The following is a 21,189-nucleotide window of genomic DNA, read 5'->3' on the forward strand; positions in this document are numbered from 1 at the left end:
GCAATCACTCACCAAATGCCCAACCTCACGACACTTGGAGCAATACTTACCATTGCTCTTGACAAAACGAGTGGCACGGTGAGAAGGTTTCTTACCCTTCTTTGGAATGAATCCAAATCCCTCCTTGTTAAGGATGAACCGTTGCTCACTCAAAATCTTGTCAAGAGTGTTCTTACCCTTGAAGCATCTCTCCAAACTCTTGTTGAGCTTAGCCACTTGCTCCTTAAGCTCATTGTTCTCAACAACAAATGAGGCATCACAAATAGAAACACAAGAGCTAGAGCTAGAGCTAGGGCTAGGCATATCCATAAGATCATCACAAGAGGTAGAAATGCTAGATGATGCAACATGAGCAATATGGCAAGTTGCATTATCATCAAGCAAATCACAAGATATACCAACATCAATGTGAGCTCCATGTTGAGTAGTGGAAAGGAGGTTGTCATGAGCTTCCTTAAGCTTCTCATGAGAAATGGTGAGTCTCTCATGAGAGATCTTTAGCTCCTCATACAAGACCTCCAAAGAAGCATGATCCTTCTTTAGGGCCTTAAACTTGACAATCTCCTTCTCACTATAAGCATGGAGCTCCTCAAACATACTCACAAGCTCATCATAGGAAACATCATCACAATCATCATCACTCTCACTATCACTAAGAGATGTTACCTTAGAGGAGCCCTTTGCCATGAGACAAAGTGGAGCGAAGAGTGATGGAGCCTCCTTGATGGCAACAACAGCCATCTTCTTCTTCTTGGAGCTTGCATCATCACCGCCTTCTTCCTCGGACCCAGATGAGGTGGAGCTCTCCTCATTTGAGTCCCATTCCCCGATGAAGGCCTCAATCTTCTTCCCTTCCTTCTTAAGCTTCTTCATGAGCTTGTAGCCTCCACTCTTCTTCTTGGATGACTTGTCTCCATCATCATCCTTGGAAGGGCACTTGGAAGCAAAGTGTCCCTTCTCACAACACTCAAAACACCTCAAGTTGGAGAAAGTCTTGTTGGGTCTTCTATTTCTTCTCCTATTTGAGTTCGAGCCCCTTCCTCTCTCCTTTCTCCTTCCCAAGAGATCATTGAACTTTCTAGCAAGAAGGACCATCTCTTCCTCCAAGTCCTCATTGACTTCATTCACCTTGCTCTTGCTCTTGTCTTCAACTTCGGCTTGGAGAGCAATGCACTTCTTGGAGGATGAGGCTTCCTCCATCTCCTTCTTCTTCAACTTGTACATGTCATTGGTGTTGATCTTCCCCAAGAGGCTTGCGGGTGTCATTCTTGACATGTCGGAGTTGATGAGCATGGTGACAAGGGTCTCATACTTCTCCGGTAGGGCTCTAAGCATCTTTTGGGCAACCTCAAGATCGGTGTAGTTTGCCCCAAGCCCCTTGAGATCATTCACAATGACATTGAGCCTCCCATACATGTCATTCACACTCTCATGAGGCAACATGGAGAATGTCTCATATTGGATCTTGAGGAAATGAAGCTTGGCATCCTTGTACTCACTTGTATCCTCATGGATCTCCGCCAACTTGTTCCAAATCTCATATGCGGTCTCAAGGTTGCTCACTCTATCGAACTCCTCTTGGCTCAAAGAGTTGAACAAGGCATTCATGGCTTGGGCATTGAGTTGGAGGTTGCGGTGATCAATCTCCATCAAGGGTGTGCCGGTGATAGCAAAGCCTACATCCACAATACTCCAAATATGGAAGCTCATAGCTTTGAGATGAGTAGACATTTTAATTTTCCAAGTGGAGTAGTTTGTGCCATTAAACATGGGAGCCTTCCCTACATGGTTCACCTAGTTCGACATCTTCTCTCTAGGCGGTGAAGCCCAATCAAGAGAGACCAAGCTCTGATACCACTTGTAGGATCGAGATGTCGACTAGAGGGGGGTGAATAGGCGATTTAAAAACTAAATAACACCTAATCAAATCTAACCTAAGTTGCTAGGCTTGGTGAGGGTGAACTCTAACTAAGCAACTAAGTTATGTTTTGCAAACCTAGGGTGATAGTGGCTCAATTATATCTCTAGGAAAGTAAATCACGCTCCTATGTCAATGTTTTGCAATCCTAGGGTGATATGATCTCAAGTATGTCTCTAGAAATGTAAATTGCACAAATGTAAATGCGACAATCAAATGAGACAATGAGACAAGAGATTTTTCACCGAGGTTCGGAAACTCGCCGGTTTCCTACTCCCCGTTGAGGCGAGCCCAACTCCACCGCTCAACCACGAAGCCACCGCACGCCCCCTTCGTCAAGGGGTGGGCAAGGCGGGAGCCGGCCCACGGAGAGGACTACCCAAGCCTCGATCACTCGGGGTAGTTCTTCCTTCACTCCGAAGGTGGTGAACTCCAAACCACTCACAAACCGGCGCCGGGCCTCCTCCACAATCTTCTCGGAGAGGTCACCAGGCAACTCCTCCACAAGCCGTCTAGGAGGCAGCAACCTCCAAGAGTAACAAGCAATGACCCGGTGTGGAGATGATCAAGTGCCACACTAGCTCTACAATGGAAGCAAATGCACTTGACTCTTGGCTAAACAACCCTCTAACACACTAGATGGATGAACAGAAAGCTCAAGTGAGTGTGAGAGAGGTGCAAGGAGTATATGCAATTGAATTGGGTGCCAAGAGAACCCCCTTGCTGCTGGTGGGGGAGTATTTATACTCCCACCCACCAAAACTAGCCGTTGGGGGTGAAATCCCCCAACTCTGTGCTCTGCCGGTCTGACCGGAGGTACGTGGCCAGTCAGACCGTGCTACTCTGCAACGGCTAGAAAACTAGCCGTTGTAGCCCTGTCAGAGGGCCCCATCGGCCTGGCCGGTCAGACCAGCATGGAGTGGCCGGTTAGACCGGCCTCGGCTCGGTCAGACCGCCATCGGCTCGGTCTGACGGAATACGGCTCCATCGGCTCTGTATCGGCCATCCCGAGCAGCACCATCTCGGCCTCCAGGGGGCCGGTCTGACCGCGCAAGTGCCGCCGGTCAGACCGGCCTTATGCTCCGGTCAGACCGCCTTCTTGCGGCCGGTCAGACCAGCCAGGGCACGCCGGTCAGACCGCCACTATGTGGCTGGTCTGACCGCCCCTGGTCAGGCCGAACCCAGAGAATTTGCAAGTGAATGTGTGTGTGATAAAAAAGAGAGCACAAATGAAAATGCAATGACCTAATGTGGCAATTATAATCATCTCTTTGCTAGGTCATTACCCCTCTTAATAGTACGGCGAAACTAAAAATAAAGCGCTAGTCAAATTTGATCACCCTACACCTCGATCAATTCTAAATTAAAGCGCTAGTTTTACCGTCTTCTTTCCCTTTGCTTTGCGCCGTCAATTTTAATCCATCGATAATCATCCATGCGCACATATGACGTGGACCTAACTTAAAATGTATAGCTCAAAGACAACGGTTAGTCCACAATTAGCGCTAGTCATTAATTACCAAAATTAACACCGGGGGCCTAGATGCTTCAGTCGTCGGGCACCGGCCACCACACACCTCTCCCGCGATTCAGCGTCTGGCGTCCTCTTCGCTTGCATGCATGGGCACTCATGCAGTCAGTGGTGCTCGCGAGTATGCTCAGGCGTCGCAACGTACTCCATCTCCCAACTCTTGGAGATCCTCTCGCCAATCCCGAAGGTGTGGCTGACATGCGACCATGATGCGGACGCGGCGCAGATGCGCGGCGAGCTGCCACACAACGATGTGGTGGTGTAACCCGAGGGGACGATGTGTCGGGAGCCCTTCCTACTTCGCTTCTTCGCGCTCTTCGCCGTGTAGGTCCATGACGCAGCCGTCAGTCGCCACTCTTCTCCCCACCTGTTGCCGGCTGCCCTGGAGGTTTGGGTTGAGACGGGAAGAAAGGGGAGATAGGTGGGAGAAGATTATCGGCTGGCATATGGGACCCACATGTGTCCCACGCTGACTCAGCCACCACGTCACCAAAACCGGGGAGCAATACTGCCTTGGGACCTAATGTGACCCGGTTTTGCAAGATTAGGGATTTGTTATATCTGGTATTTTAGTTCAGGGACAATTTCGAAACTCGACGACAAGATAAGGGACCTCAAGTGAACCTTTTCCTTTCATCTCTCTCATTTCTCTTTTTTTTAAAAAAAATAGCAAAGATGCTCGTGCGTTGCGATAGGAAATCCAAATTACATATGTTATTTTTTTTTCGTGTACGGTGGCGAAGAGTTAGATGATGGATATTTGGGGGCCTTTTTTCATGAACCTGGGTGGGTCTCAGGCACGTCGTGGATGGAACATATGATAGAGATGTGGGTTTCACGTAGAGATAATCAATAGTTGAAGTTGTAATTACTTATTAGTGTGGTATAAAGATTTTATTTTTTGCTGCAAGGGCACTTATCACTATAAAAAATGATTTTCGCCTTTGGCTAAAACCTGTTCTTGCAGGCTGCTAGGTCTAAATAATTTTTTTTTGCTATAACGGCGCTTATCACTATAAAAAATAATTTTTAGTATCTTTCCATATGGGCAGCACAAACCACATGCGAAAATAGGGTTTTCGTGCATGGGCACATATGGTAGCTATTTTTTAAGAAAATGAACTATTATATATGCAACTGGTGAATCCGTGAAACAAAAATAATTAATAGCTAAAACTGGTTGAGTGAAAAAAATAATATGAAACAAAGGGAGTAAAGTATATTCTATGAACTGTTGGCGGTCACAAGATTTCTATACACTTGAAGACAGATTCATGAGACCCACCAGCAAAAAATCTCTATCAGCTCAAAAGACAACTGACCGCCATGAGTCTCATTTTTGTGATAGGGGAGGCACATGTCACTGCTTGAGGCTACAGGCAGCGGGTGCGTGATGTTGTCGTGCTCGGATTGGAAACTGAATTTTTATAAGTGATTGTTTCCGTTTCACATGGGCGGAAGAGTCGGACGCTTGCGGGGGACATGGAAACGGACCAACAATTCACATGTCGGATGAAAAATTGTGTGAGACACACTTTTCTAAGATGCACGGCAAAAACACTATGAATGTTTTAAGTAGATAAAGATATATAACTATATACGTCGTATTTTGCAAGCAAATTTGGTAGGATTGATATATAGATACATTATAACCTACCTCTCAGCATTTTTCATATTTTTTTACCACCGTATACATATATTTCAAAGCAGTAAGCATGATTTAAACATCCTGGTTTTAAATTTCAAACAATAGTCATGAAATTTTTTTAAAATATTTTAGAGCTTTGATAATGGTGTTGTGTCTGGCCCTGCAAAATATCAGGTTTAGAATATGACTCATATAAAAGGAGACGAAGAAGATAAATGCTCGAGCAAACCAATTTTAGTAGTTCAAGGGGTACAATGAGGCAAAACATAGGTTAGTGGGTTAAGGGTGTGCTTTTTACTCCATCTTCCTAACTTATACTCACTTCTTTTTATACGCACGCTTTTTATAGGTTAGTGGGTTAAGTGAGATAATTGTGATTGGTTGAGATGGGGGAGTAGGTAGAGAAGTAGTTATATTTTGGGACAAAATATGAATGCTATAAGTAACCATAATATGGGACAGAGGGAGCAGTCAATACCCAGATAATTCGGCTTGTCAACTTCAGTTCCTACTTACTGTCCTTAAACATCCAAAGGGATTGTAATATTTTGATCCAAACAAGGAACAGTAGCAATTGCTGCATGCCATTATTTTCATGAAGATTCATTCTGAATTTGTAGTTTCATATCTCCACTACCTTTAGTTAAGTAACCTCATTTCCAGAATATTACCAAAATTACATTGGAAGATGAAGAAACTACAGTAAGCAGCATAATGCTTACAGCAGACAAATAATCAAACAGTAAAAGACCACCACATACCAGCATTATCAAAGGCCAAGATTGTATCTCCCAAAACCATTACAGCGATGATGAACATAAATACAACTCTTGGGCCCATTTTGCCTGTTAGATACATGGATTAAACAAAAGATGGACTAGCAATTCAACAGAACAGCATCTAATTCGAACAGCATCCCTAAGTCAATGGCATTTCTTGGATTTTCTCTATAAGAAATCATCATCAATTATTTTCTGAAGTAGCGAAAAATATTTAGAAGCATTGGCACCGGTCATTTCGGACCAATATACCAAACAGGCATCAATTCCTTCTTTATTATGAGTATAAGAGGCACTCATTCTGTCATGTGTAAATTTTGAACTTTGCAACCATTTTTTTTAAACCGAACTTTGCAACCATTTTAAATAGAAAACAAAATAAAAGAGGATATGCGAAATCCCAGACATGGTTATATGCTCAAACATCCACATAAAGCTCTATTAATCTGGTCATGCATTGGATATGACCGACGCCCACCCTCTCTTTTTTCTTCAGAGAGTGCAAACTAAATCATAAAGGGTGTGAGCTAACACTAGTGAGAACCATCATACTTCAGCAATAGAGTAATGAAAGTGAGAACAATCATACTTCAGTAATAGAGTAATTAAAACTGCATATAACATTTTGAAGAAGTAATGGTCTGCACAGATCAGCTCCTCCAACCCTTATTTGCTTTGCAGAACCTGACATGCAGACATGATTATTCTCCTCCCACAAACATAAGCTTCTCTATCTATTATTACTAGGTGGAAAAAGAAAATCTCTAACAAATCGATTTGCACAGAATGACACAAAAGGAAGCCAAGAAAATTAAAAATTTCCACCCGGAATCGCTGGAAAACGCAAGCAAGGTAGGACTATTTAAGTAGGAGTCCAACCAGATGCCCACCAAGAGCCCCTAATCCAACTCCAACCCTAGTACATAGACTAGAACTACAGAGACAAGCAACTCGGCCGAGCAAAGAACCTGCTTTATTCGTACGAGGTATCTTTGGGAGGGACGGAGGCCGCCGGCAGACGGCAGCGGGAGGTCAAGGGTGGCAGTTGGGGCACCGCCGGCGGCGGTGGAAGGAGGCAAAGAAGAGCAGAGCAAAGGGACCCTGGCTCAGCCGCTCATGGAGAGGAGGAGAGGAGGTGGATTTGCGGTGAGAGAGAGAGGAGGAAGGCGTTGACTTTTCCTGATTGGGCCTGGACTGGGCCGTGTGTTTTTTTTTCTAAACTGTAGTTTCACTATGGATTATTGCTAATTCAATATTTTCATTTTTGAACTAGCTAAATTTATGTTTGTTTTATTTTGCATCATCGAAAACAGCTTTTCTTAGAACATCAATGACCTCGAAGACATCGGCTCCAACACGCTACCAAATTCTCCACCTATGAGTAGCTATACTTTGTTGGAGTATAGGACAAACTTGGTTATATAAAATAGAGCGAAAATGGTCCAAAGTATAACAAATACTCCTCCTATTTCAGTTTGATTTAAGTTTGTAGACAAATATGCTAGTATTTTCGCTATAAAACAAACATATTATCAAAATACATCCAATGTTAAATTTAATGAAACTAATTTGGTGTCGTACATGTTACTAATTTTTTTATAAATTTGGTCAAACCTAAAAAACTTTAACTAAGAAAAAATCAAATCACTTATAATATGAAACAGAGAGAGTATAAAGTTATCCAGTCCAGAATAAAAAAATAAATTAAGAGTGATCAAAGTGAAACTACAATAATAAATGATGGCATAAAGTGGAATTCCACTCTTGGCAAAAAGAGCAGGCCTTTAGTAGGCTAGGGAGGAATATGGATATTGGATTGTGGGCTTTTCCGCTTGTTGGGCCTTTTGTTGGAAACACCCATTTATGGAATAAGTTTACCTTCTGTCCCTCAACTTTACGTCGAGTTTGTACCCTAATCCCCAATACCAGAAATCTTCGCCCCTAAACTATACAAAACTGTGTAATTTAGGTCCCATGGCAGTATAGATGTCTGGTTTCGCTGACGTGACATCATAGTCAGCAAAAGAAAAAGTATATGGGGCCCACATGACAGCTGCCCTCTTCTTTCTTCTCTTTTCTTCCCAAGCCACGTGGTCGCCCGGAAAGGGTGGGAGAGGCAGCTGGCAGGAGATGGGGAAGGGGAGAAGCAGCCTGTCGGTGATATGGACCCGGGGGTATCAAGTTTAGAGGGAGTAGGCCGACCCCAAACCCACGTGGCGCCCCCTGAGGGAGAGGCGCCCGGGTGGAGCAGCGGCTGCTCCCCCCCCCAAATTAGGGGAACCAAGTTTGGAGGGAGGAGGTTGCCCCCAAACCTGCGCAGCACTCCCCCGGAGGGGGGTCGGGCCCGGGGTGGAGTGGTGGCTGCCCTCTCCTCGCTTGGAGGTCGGGCCCGTCCCGACCGAAACTAGAGGGAGAAGGCTGCCCCAGGTGCCGCGTGGCCCTCCCCCTAAGGGGGATCAGGCCCGAGGCAGAGCGGCGGCCGCCTCCTCCTCACTTGGGGGTCGGGCTCCCCAGGTACCACGTGGCCTTATCCCGAGGAGGGATCAGGCCCGAGGTAGAGCGGCGGCTGCCCCTCCTCGCTTAGGGGTCGGGCTCCCCTGAACCCCCTCGCAGGTCACCACGTGCGATGGGTTAGGTGGCCGCCTCCAAGCGCCCACCTACCCGCATTTATGACGATCTCTTAGTCTAATGCGGCATGCAGTGCACTCAACCGGTCTGTGACCGGCCGATTGACCGATGGGACCCGGGGTGCAAGGCGCACTACCGCGCGTGGTAGGCGGCGTGCGTCCTGCCCTGTCCCATCAGTCATGATGATGAGAGGCTAACCCGGTCAGGGTAGGGCTCCCGTTTCTTGGCGCAAGTGAGGACCCAAAAGTCTTCACTCATTAAATGCCGAATGACGGGCATGTCCCTTCTGTCAGCCGGACAAGACCCGGTGGACCCCACGTCACAGCAAGGCGTGCGAGAGGCTTCCAAGACAAGCAACAAGACATGCATTTAATACAAATATTGTAATACATCTCCACTAAGTTAGTTTGTTGGGCCCATGTGGTAACCCCTTGAGCTATAAAAGGAGGTCCAGGCCTACTTAGGGAGGGGGAGAGAAGAAAACTCGGCGAGAGAGAAGAAAACTCAACGAGAGAGGAGGAAACTCCAGAGAAAACTCATGCTTAGGTCTCGCAACCTCAAGCACCTGTGTGCGACACTCAATCAACCAAGCACAGGAGTAGGGTATTACGCTTCTTAGTGGCCCGAACCTGTATAAACCCCTTTCATCTCATCATCTTTGAGGGGCCTAACCCCCTCAAGATCGCCCAATTCCACGCACAAAGGAACCTCGAATCTCACCCGCTGCCCCCGGCCAAACTCAAAAAGGGGGGCCTCACGGTCTCTCGCTAGAGAGGATCACCCCTCGACACAGCCGGTGTGCCGATGGCGGTGGGCTGCCGCATGGGAGCTGCTGCTGGATCCGCGTCCAGTAGCGCCTCTGCCACTCCTGAGAGTGGGAGCAGCTGGATCCTCGTGTCAGTGGCATCCACCCCTTAAGCCGCCTCCTCTCCCGAGGGCGAGGGAGCCGGATCCTTTCGTCCTCGTGGGCAGCTGCTGCGAGCGTGGACGAGTTGATGTAGTGGTGGTAAGTGGTAGTGCTAGCGGAGTAGAAGTCCTAACGCCCAGCGGTGGTGGGGACGATAATAGCGGCATCTGCGTTGAGGTGGCCACTAGGGACAGGGCTAACTATACTGTCGACAAGTATGTCGAAGTCAAGGTCGGGGATGAGGTCATTGGGGTAGTTGTCCTCACCATTGTGGTCACCGGGGACGATGACGTCGCGACCGCTGGATCCCTCCTCTTGGCCGCTGCTGGGGACGAGGTGGTGGGAGTCATCGATGTAGTGCCCCTCCTCTTCCGCAAGCTGGTCCACAACAGTGTGGTCGCTGCTATCCTCCACCATGCTGCTGGTCGGAAGGGCACCAAAACCAATTGTAGCGAGAGGCCTGGTCATGCCGGTGCCGGCCGTGGAGTTTGTCCCGAGTCCCAGGCAGGCTTGCCGCCCGCCTCTCTCCCCTATGTCCCGTCGGCCACCTCCCTCTCCCTCCAGGCTGAAGAAGAAAAGAGAATAAAAACGAGGGTGCTGACATGTAGGTCCCACATTTTTTAATTTTTTTCTGACTAGGATGCCACGTCAGCGAAACCATACATCTACACTGCTATGGGATCTAAATTGCACGGTTTTATATAGTTGATGGGTGAAGATTTCTGGTATTAGAAATAAGGGATGCTAAACAAACTCGAGGTAAAGTTGAGGGATGTCAAGTGAACTTACTGCCCAATTTATCTGTGAACCTGGACGACGGGTGGTGTAACTGGTCGTGAGGCCGGCCCAATAAGGGTGGGCTTTCAGGTTTTCACTGATAAATCTCGCATGCCATTTTTTTCTTTTTTTTTCTTTTTCTATTGAGTGGTATAAATGTCGCATGTCTTGAGAATGATTTGATGTTAAACATTTATAATTAACTCGTCCAGCCGCACATGCTATATATTTAAACAGTCAGTATAAGCGTAGTAATTGCTAATTTATATTTTTAAAAATAAATCATGAAAATATCACAATTGAGATTCCAACCTGAGATATATTAATTTTCAACTCGGAATTTTTACATCATAGAAATGACTAATTAAGGCTCCTGACCAAGTACAACTATATTTATTAATTGATCTTTTTATTAATTTTGGGTTTGGGATTTATTAAATCTATAGAATACTATAACGAAGACTGCCCTTTGTATAGAAGTTAATATTTATTAACGCCAAATCTAGTAATTATTAAATCAATCATAAAAAAAACTATAATTGGGACTTTGGAACAAGTACAAATTGGTGTTTCTAATTTCCAATTTTCAAATACATTGGATTATCGAAAAACAATAATTGGGACCCTGGCATGTTTTTCGGGGTACGTGCATGGTATCAAACAATTAGGCCATTCCCAACCCGATACTAGACATAGTTTCCGTAAACTCTACATCATTAGAAAGCTAGTATTAGACATTAATCTTTCAATGCAAACACTACTTTTTCATACTTAAATTTAATGCTAATTATCTCACATGATGTCTTGGATATTGTGTAGAAACCATGTCTCATGCAAGACTCCTTTTCTTCTCTCATTTATTCACTTACCACATCATCTTTCATCCTAGGTGTCAGCTTATTTATTAATGCTATGGACACCATCCTAATTATTGGGTTAGAAATAGCCTTAAACCCTATAAACTATTAAATGTTTTTTTATCCTTCTAAGCTGGAGTAGCTAATATTGCAGTATAAATATAGTTATAAACAAAGTCTAAATATGTAGATCCAAGTCACTCCAATCTGAAACAGGATCTAGAACAAAAAAAACATTCATGTCCTAGTTTTCGATTAAAAATCAAAAATAATTTCTTGTACATCACTGAAGTTCAGCTCATTTCCTCATTTTAAAATTCATTATATAAGATCATGTTATTTTCTGATTTAGATGCAGATTCGTTATCGATTTTCATTAGTACGTTGTTCAAACTACTAAACAATATATCTTGTGTAGAAACTTTCTATATAGAAGTTGTTCTAAAATATCAAATAAATTTATTTTTAAAGTTTATAATAATTAAAACTCAATTAATCGTGCTGTGTCTTTTCGTTTTACATATGTTCTCAATCTTAATCTTTATCTACCTCAAACGGGCCTAAATGGGTCTTAAGCACTTGGTTCTATAAGTTTGTGCAATGTGAGCTTCGATTTATCTGTCCTGCAAATCGTGAGATCCATAGTTGTAAAGTCAAAATTGGCAGTGTCAAAGATTCTTGTCACTAGATGATGGGTAGCTCCAATGGCGCGCCGCCTGTACACAATTTTCGTTACACAAACAATACGGATGACTGTGCTACAGTAATAAAAAAATATGTACATTTCATATACTATACATTTATACAAGGCTAGGGACGAAGGATCATTCACTAATTCGTGCTTGACTTAAGAACGACATATACATACAAAACCAACATATACAGACAGCCTAGAGTCCCAATGAAACCTCCATTTTCATTGGTTTTGAAACCTCCATTTTCAACCAATTGGTGTGGTGCCCTGGATATTGGAAGGGTCAACCGGTATCTCTTACCAAAAACCAAGTAAAATGGCCACCAGTAAGCAAAACATTGTATTTTCACTGACACCTTCTCAAATAGCTTGCAAAAGATTATCTCTAGTCAGTTTCCCACAATTAATTACTCCACCAATTATAAAATATTTTTCTTAGACAAGGACCAATTGAAAAATCCATCCTGAAGCAACACAAGATTTCTCGAAGGAGAATTCATGAATACGATTTCTCAAGCAATTTTACTACTACAATGCGTGATAGGTGAGCATTGATCTACCAGGGAGAAGCCGCAACCCATTTGCTACAGGTATTAGATATTGCTTGAACGTGAAAAATACTATCCCAGAAATCATGATAAGCACCTCAAGATCAGGACAGCAGTAGAATAAGGGATCTCGAGCAACAACTACCATCACCAGCTTCATGGAAGAAAAGAGAATAAAAGTAAGTATATTAGGAATTAAATATAACCCAAAGAGGTTCAACTCTTCAATCCAGTAAAAACAAATATGATTGATCACAGCAGAGTAGCACTTCCAGGAAAAAAAAAATGTAGGCATGCAGTTGTCCTCGAAGGGTTTATCATATGAGGGATTTTATCCTTACTATATTAATTTTCAAAAGATATATTATAAAAAGAATTTAATACACCCATAATGCATATAATACACATACTGGAAAAAAGGTCTAAAAGCCCATATTTGAACTATCAAACATGAATCATATCTAAATGTGATTCAATAAACATAGAAATAGTGAGATGGAGTAAAAGCATAGAATATAAGCCTCGAGATAATTAAATTCAGAAAATGACACCTAAGAATGTATTTATATTCAAGCGAGATGGATTAATTATTCTGGAGGGGTGTACATGCATGATATCACATAAACACAATGCAGTTTTCCCTGTTATACCATGTACCTTGATGACAACGAGGAAGAATAGCTTCATCAGCTCCTTTAGAAAGAAGAAGGATCTTCCCACTCTGGACATCCTTCACCACAGCAGACATTCTTTTGCGATCGGAAGTAAACTCCAAAATATCCAACAAATCATAATAGAACTTACAACCGTTGAAAGAAATCTCTGTAGAAATAGAAAATAGTGAAATGAATGCAAAAATCAGTCTGAGATAAGAAAAAGCAACCTAGTTAGAGCAATTCATTGTCATATCATCTTAATCTAACAAAAATATACCAACCAGCAGTGTTGCTGTCTTTACTCACAAGCACCGTATTTAGTTTTGATGCAGCAGTGACCAAAGCTTCCTCGTCTTGTGATTGTGCTTGGTATGTTATAGTACCACCATTGCTGAAATTAGGAACAAGGAATAACTAAACAGCAGGCATTTTCAAAGTACAGTACTGTAACATGAAGAAGATGCCACTTACCTTTTGATAGGAACAACTGTACTGCAAAGAGCCATCACCGTGAGAAATTTGACAATATCAGGATCGTTACACGAAACAGCATCTAGAAGTCTGGCATCTAATTAGAGAGGAAAAACAATTAGTTAGAGAGCAAAACAAAATATTGACCAATAAATGATATATCAATATTGATAATATAATTGAACAAATCCATGAAAAAATTCTGTGTAGTTCCTGCGACCTAGAAAAAAGGTATCATGCAGTATAGTCTGAAAGGATGAAGCAAAGATTAGTGTGTTAGATGTAATGCATGAACAATTCACCTACTTAAAAAGCACATGAGTTAATACCCAGGCACATTTATAGAAGGTAAAATCTCCAAAAAAAATGATTAACCCAGGCACCTAAGGAGATGTTTGGATGATGCCTAGGGATGCCACAAGCTTAGCCAAATTGTGGCATGAAGAAAAAGTGTGGCTAGAAAATAGTTGGCCACAGGTGTGGTATAGTTAGCTCTAAAACTGAGTATGACAAGTGGGACCTAAGGCTAATGAAGTGTGGGACGACACAATTGTGAGAATGAAACAAATATACACCTAAGAAACCGTGGCATGACTAAAGTGTGGTGTGGCAAAGTGAGGGAATGAACCAAACACCCCCTTTATTATCCCTGACACCTTCACATAAGCTGAGCCAGAAACAGAAGGTTGATTGAGTTTACAATGCATTGTAAGGACTTAACAAATGGGGAGCATCTATTGTTGCTGTTTGCAAATTCCTATTTAACTCAACACTCGTGAATCAACATTTCACATGCCACTGAAGAAAGTCAGACAGTTCATGACCAGATGTGCAAACAAATAACATTGTATTACACTAAGCCCAGAGAAAAGAGAATTTCTCCTGGTAGCTAGAACATAAGTGGATAACCTTTTAAAGCATCCCCATTGTTTTCTCCATAGAGTATCACTCATGCAACATCTTCTGAAAATCATTCTGTTTTCTGTCAGTGTTCCAGTTCCGTCACTCAAAATATACTCAACCTGTCCAAGGTCTTCACTAATAGTTGTGCTGAAAGAGACACTTATGTAAGCTGTACTAAAAAATAAATAGGTTGGATGAAAAATCTAAATTCACATATATGGAAATAATATGGCACATAATTAGCTGAATGAGCAGGCGTACATGTTTCCCGATCGAACATTTGTTCATCCCAGTCAATGAACTTTGCATATACACCTTTAGCCAGATCAAGAGTTACCTACAACCAGTGCATAAAAGAACATTTTAAAAATTACATGGATTGCAGGAAATACTGTCAAGAACATAACCGAACACCAAAATAGCTTGTTTTCACTGCCTGGATAAATGGATTGCCTAAAATCAAACCAAGTATCCAACAAAGGGAAATTTTTTTTTTTTGGGATTGTATGTGTTTGTTCAGTGTACACATTCTGGCACGCTTCATCCATATGATGCATGGCGCGGGGGTGGGCGGTGAAGAAAACCCTTGTCAAGTCCCTTTAACAAATAATCGACAACAATCACTTCACAGAGACCATTGTATAGCGAACATCTACATCAGTGATGCTATCTCAATAGTTTACTGATTTCTCCAGGCTGTGAGCATTTGAGGTTTTTCAAACAAGTCTTCCAGGCAAGTACAGGGCCCAATAGGTGGCTATCTAGAGGAGGTCCCTGCTGCCAAAGGAGTCAACAAGGTACTGGAGTTGCATTGGCCATCAATTATATATGTTCAATCACATATTACAAACAGGAACTTGTAAAGAAATATCTAATAAACTCTTCTTATATTTCCTTTAATCTAACTATCTAAGTCAATGAAAATTGTAGGGAATGCAATGAGACACGAAATAAATGCATGCTAGAAAAAAGTGGTTTGAATAAACTAATCTGAGAACTCCAGTCCATGGTTGGTTTCTCTTAAACATTGAATTATATGAAGGCCTCTATTCGATGGATTTATTAGTATCAACTTGCATTTAACAGGAACAATGGCCACTACAACTGAAACAATGGTACAATACAATCATCAAAGTTGTCAAGCTCAGTGACCAATAGATACTCACCTTTTAATTATGTCTAGGTAGATAAATCCGCATCATGCAAGAGAAAGGCTATTTATAATTGCATCCAATCATGTACAAATTATGTGGAAAGACACCTTTTTTCAGAACTGTAAGTGAACCTATAATTTTATTCTCTTTTCGCAGGCTAGGGTTGGGTGTTTCCGAAGTTACAAATCAAATAGTAAATTACACAACATTTCACCCTGCCCCTGCTCTGTTTATATACAATTATTACATGCAGCACTGAAGAGAGATTTATGAGTACAAAAGCTTCTTTTGGTTTATTTTGATAAAGTTATGTCACAAACTTACAATAACATAACTACATGATCACCTTGGCCCTGCCCTTGGAAGAAGAAATTAACAGAAGATAAAATAGCTTACGGTTGGCTGAGGAGCAAGGGTAATTTAATGAATTCAGGGTACTTGTGAGGCTGGATGACAATGCTGTCTAGGATCAATTTTATTACATATACTACTCTAAAAATACAAAGCTGGACATCTATTCTATTTCAAGTATAATTTACACTGGGCCTGATGGCTAATATTAAATAACTCGGGTTTTGGCATTCCAACATATTTGTAAGGAATTGCATGTGGCCTTACAGGCAATGTTAAAAAAAATGTGCAGTGTCCTTTGGAACACAGGAATTTCAGATGATGTAGTTCATTTCACACAGGAATCAGGGAAAAAAGTCCTGTGCTCCAAAGGATGTCATATAGGTTTTTCTTGGGCTCTTGTTCAGCTCTAATCTGGGAGATGATACATATGTTGGATTAGCATTGATTAATGCTAGTTGTTCTTGCTATTACCACCCTACTACAATGGTAGTAGCAAAATACCCATAATAATCAGATGTCTCTATCACCTGAAATAGTAAGAATCATGGAAAAAAAAGATTCCCGGTTAATGATGGCAAGGATTGAGACTGACTGTCCAAAAGAAATAGTTCAGGCAGCAATAAGAAATTAAAAATCTGCATCAAGTACACGAGATAGCCAAATAATGGATAGGGCCAGGGGAAATGACATTTATTTGATCCCTGCAGAATTTGCACATGAGCATACTACTTGGCTATGGATGATGGTGGTGTGGCCAATATAGGGTGCATATGAAAATGTTGCAAGGAAAAAAGGGTGCCCTTTATACCGATGAAGAAAAAGAAGTGCATTTTAGCTTGATCAAGAACTAACCCAAAAGCAGGCTACTCGTCAACACCGTTTCACTCCCTCTTAGTGATATGTGTTCATGTCTACTAGGCCAGCAAGCACATTACGTTCGTCGATACATTGATGTTGCCACTGCCCTTTTCATCGCCTGCAGAAGAGCCACCCCTGCATGCACACAGACAACAAGACAACCAGCTTTGAGTTGAAGGGAAATCCAAATTATATATCTGATACTATTGAGTTAATTCAGTGTCTCAAAGAATATTAGCAACTCCAATTTGATGACCAAAAATCCTCCACAAAATTGATATTTTTAAAACCTTGATGCTACAGATCGAATAACATGACTGGATGTGTCCTAGCTCCAAATATCACAATATAGGTGCTATGTGTTCCTATCGGGCTCACCTCACCTACTTCAGGGAAGAAATTGGTTAGCAGCCATACCTGGACAGCGGCAGCATGACGGTTGCCATGGCCTCGCACCGCCAGTGGCTGGCGCACATGCAACACGCCAGGTCCTTCTGCTCTGGCCACCGCTTTCCACTCGATGCCTCCATGAACGACACCAGCTCAGCGACGAGCCACCATAGGTTTGGCCCCGACAATCACTTGAAATGAAAGTTGAGATTACAAATACGGCAAGCAGGAAAGCCGGTGAAATCGAACTGCATCATCTTGCCATTTTCCTCTCAAATATGACGGTAAGCCAACATAAGAAGTGATTTTTTTTTACCTCTCAGATCTGGTTGCCGACACCGCCGCTGTGGTAGAGAAGTAGGCCACCATGTAACTCAATGAGCATGGTAATAACCATGCGCTGAGGTGGTCCTCACTACCGCCACCGCTGATTGCAACTTCCGCTGGTTTCCACACGCATATACTCGAGCGCGTCGTCACCGTGCTCCTCACCGCCAACGCCAACCCATTGGCGTCGATCATTGTATAAAGTCCAACAGCACCCCATATCTCATTGTATCGGATTACTTGTATGCAAGACTATTATTTATCCATTAAAATGTAAAAGCAAGTGTGACCATATTTTACATGAATTCGACACTACAAACACACAATCATGCACACAGCCAACAAGGCAACAACATGCTTTTCCTGATTGGACGAACAGGAATTTCAGAGATATTGAATAACAAAATGAAAGTTTCATACCTCTATTTTTTGCAGTCAATATTTAATTACTTCTAGAAACAACATTCACTGTGCTGCAGTCATCCAAAATATGAGCCTCTATGATTACTTTCATCCAAACACATTGTCATCATGTGATCATTTTTAAGTCACAGACATGTCACAAGAAATAAACTTTTTAAAAACTAACATGAAAGAACTATATGCGAGTTGAAAACATATAAAGCGACACCTTAACCAATTCAACCGAAAATACTATGTATCACTGCTAAATTGACCCTTTCAACCATGTGAAATTCTTCCCCTGCAAATATTATATATCCAGTATGCAGATACAATAAGGTGGTCTAGATGTATTGTGGTAGACATCCAAAATTTTAATTGTCAGCATATCGTATTAAAATTCCAGTTTTATATAATTATTTGAACAGTACTGAATCGTTCAGAATGCTGTACATGTATCTGTGATGTATATTTAAAAACCTCTGAGCATAGACTATTACCTAGACCGGCAAGTTGAAGACAACGGTGACGATGACGGCAGGTTGAGGACGGCGACGAGGGCGGCGAGGCCAGTAGCCCCTGCCATCATGGATGTCATACGCCCAGACCGCCACCGATGTGTGCCACCACGAAGCTCGGCATCTTGAGCCGTCCCTCGATCTGCAGCACCAGGAGCAGCGGCGGCCGAAGTCGGATTTGGACGGGGGCGGTCAGAGAGGGAGGGAAGAGGGAGAGGGAGAGGGTGAGGCGAGGAGGGGACGCGGGTGGTCAGATCCGCGTGCCCTGACCACACGGAGGCCGGATCCGGACGTCGACCGTCGGAGGAGGCCGGAGGCGGAGGTCGCTCGCGACGGGCCGAGGACGGGGGTGGGGGGCGGCGACGCGAGGCGTGGACTGGGGCGGTGGTGGCCGGCGGAGGCGGCGAAGGGCGGAGAGTGGACCGGCCGCGGAGGAGGAGGACGGGAGAGGGAGGAGGGGAGAGGGAGGGGCGGCGACGGCGGGCACAGCGGCGGCGGGAGGGGGAGGCGGCGGCGGCGGCGTGAGAGGAGAGGGAGGGCGCGGGATGAGAGAGAGGAGGAGAGGCGGGCAGAGGCGGCTATGGTTGGGAGCGGGTTAGTGCGCGGAGCTTTGCGAAAAAGCCCCTCTTCTTTTTAGTTTTACATAGCAGTCCCAGCGCGCGATTTTTCCCTCCTTATCATGTAATATCCGTCTTTTTTTAAGAGCCTTTATGTAAAAAACTACCTCACAGGTACTATTCGCGGGGACTGCGGCCGAATTACGCCCAAACCGGAGGGCTTTTTCGCAAAATCGTCAACCCACGCACTATTGCTATCCTACGTGGCACCCCTCCTTGCTCGCCCCTTCTGCGCGGGTTAATAATTCCCCGATTCCCCGATGTGGAGGCAGTCAAGAGCACACAGCACTCTGTATATATCGTAATTAATTAGCATAAAAATGTTCTGTTCAAGGCACGACAGAAAAACGTGCCATAGCCTATAGCATCTAGTCTGATATAGTATCAAATTAAATGAATTGCTACTTCAGCTTTCCTCCGTAGAGAACCCGAGAATTGTGTCTTGATTCATTCAAAAATTGTTAAATCAAGGCGTGAAACTGTTAAATTCCTGCAATGTAATCGAGAAAAGGAAAAAGAAAAATCAGCATGATAGCTTTCATTTGTGGTTCTCGGTAGAATTCAGAAGCCCACATGCCTGCCTGCCTTGGTTGGGGCGAGGGTTGGAGCATTGTGCTGGGCACCACAATGCACTGCACACTGTCTTTCTCTGCATTTGCCTACCTCTCTACTGTAAATCTGTAAAAGTCATCTTCATAGGTTGAAGCATCTCTCTTATTATATCCCAGCCTGCAGTGTCATTAGTAGATAACACATGCAAGATTATCTAGAGCAAGTACAGACCGAAGACTTAATACTTGGGCCATAGATAAGGGCATGGATAACATAACAATTAAGTTGACCTCTTGACTGACCGACATGGCCATAGAGATATAGATAAATGTCGCATGCATCTTTGTATCCCCAACCAACCTTCGTACGAAAAGCAGTAGCTTTCTTTACTTAGAACTGTTAATGAACTATGTACTACTCCACTAGTACATGTCATGTGACCGGGTTTCCTCAGCATGGAAGCTAACAGTATCACACGACACAAGATTGAGAGCAAAAGTATAGACCTACCAACCACATAACCATCTACTCTCCAAAATAATCTTCTTATCTCCTTCAAGTCTCATCTTCTTTGTGTCCTTTCGAGGACTCATCTAATCATCTTTTTGCATCTTTGTCCTTAACCATGCAGTATGCAAACATTGGGATAATGATTGACATGTATGAAAATCTTATGGGCCTGTTTTTTCCTTTCCTAAATAACCGAATGACTTTGTGATTACTATTAGAGGAATCGAGGGTGTAAATGAATGAATTAACTATTATCAGTTTTAAAAAAATGTTTACAATAGTAGTCTTTTTAAGAAACTCATATAGTTTTAAAAAAATCGCTTAGAAGTTTGAGAAGCGTGTGTCACATTAATCCATTCTTCTACGAACATGTCTATGGTTGTGTTCGGGAGAAGGATGCAAAACGATGTATGCATTGACACATGATTAATTAAATATTAGTTATTTTTTTAAAAAAATAGATTAATATAATTTTTAAAGCAACTTTCATATATATTTTTTTTTAAAAAAAACATACACGGTTTAGCAGTTTGAAAGAGGTGCGCGTGAAAAACAAGACATGATCGAATTGGGAAAGTGAATAGGAGAACTCAACCTATATACTTTTCTCTAACTACCTCTTTTATATTATGGATTAGTTTTCGTGGTGCTTTTATTTTCCTTTCTTCGTTGTCCCTGAGATGTCACACCGAGCAAAAAAAAAAGCAAGAACATGATGTTACAACTTACAACACTTAATTAGGTATAGTTGTCAAACAAAAGTCTTCATGAAATGTGCTTGTTATTAAGTTGCAGTTTAATTATAGTTCACATTGCTGTTCTACAGACATTTTGAATCTCTATTATCGCCGTGTTTAGTTCCAAAATATTTCTTCAAACTTCCAACTTTTTCATCACATCAAAACTTTTCTACACACATAAACTTTCAACTTTTCCGTCACATCGTTCCAATTTCAACCAAACTTCCAATTTTGACGTGAACGTACTAAACACAGCTTATGTTCTCGAAATAAAGACACGACCAACCGCAGAGAAAGAGGCACTGTGAAGTGCACCTAATCTAAGTCAGCGTCACACAATTTCAATTGTGAGTAGTGCTCACACAGACACAGTACGTACAATTAATGTCATATATTCATATATGACACTGGTGGAGAAACCATCTTTGGTCGGTCGACCAAATTTCACAA

The 21,189-nt window shown here is 42.7% G+C and overlaps 1 protein-coding gene and 1 long non-coding RNA gene across 3 annotated transcripts; both read right to left on the reverse strand.

Moving 5' to 3' along the window:
* Positions 1–11,809: 11,809 nt before the first annotated feature.
* On the reverse strand, positions 11,810–16,756 carry LOC9270939 (phospholipid-transporting ATPase 2). Of its 2 annotated transcripts, none has more exons than XM_015784152.3 (7): positions 16,678–16,756; positions 14,579–14,654; positions 14,324–14,464; positions 13,415–13,511; positions 13,225–13,334; positions 12,945–13,109; positions 11,810–12,441 (listed from the first exon to the last, which is right to left on the reverse strand). In XM_015784152.3, the coding sequence occupies exons 4-7, from the start codon at positions 13,447–13,449 to the stop codon at positions 12,392–12,394; spliced, it is 360 nt and encodes a 119-aa protein (XP_015639638.1). In that variant the 5' UTR covers positions 13,450–13,511; positions 14,324–14,464; positions 14,579–14,654; positions 16,678–16,756; the 3' UTR covers positions 11,810–12,391. The 2 variants fall into 2 exon arrangements, with proteins under 2 accessions (XP_015639638.1, XP_066166772.1); XM_066310675.1 differs by having other exon boundaries at positions 14,324–14,486; positions 16,678–16,726.
* An 816-nt stretch (positions 16,757–17,572) lies between these two features.
* Positions 17,573–18,867, reverse strand: LOC136356565 (uncharacterized). Its single transcript, XR_010741484.1, has 2 exons — positions 18,303–18,867; positions 17,573–17,873 (listed from the first exon to the last, which is right to left on the reverse strand). It is a non-coding gene; the product is annotated as an uncharacterized lncRNA (long non-coding RNA).
* Between the last annotated feature and the right edge of the window lie 2,322 nt (positions 18,868–21,189).

This window comes from Oryza sativa, chromosome 5, assembly GCF_034140825.1.
Source record: "Oryza sativa Japonica Group chromosome 5, ASM3414082v1".
Lineage (NCBI taxonomy): Eukaryota > Viridiplantae > Streptophyta > Magnoliopsida > Poales > Poaceae > Oryza > Oryza sativa.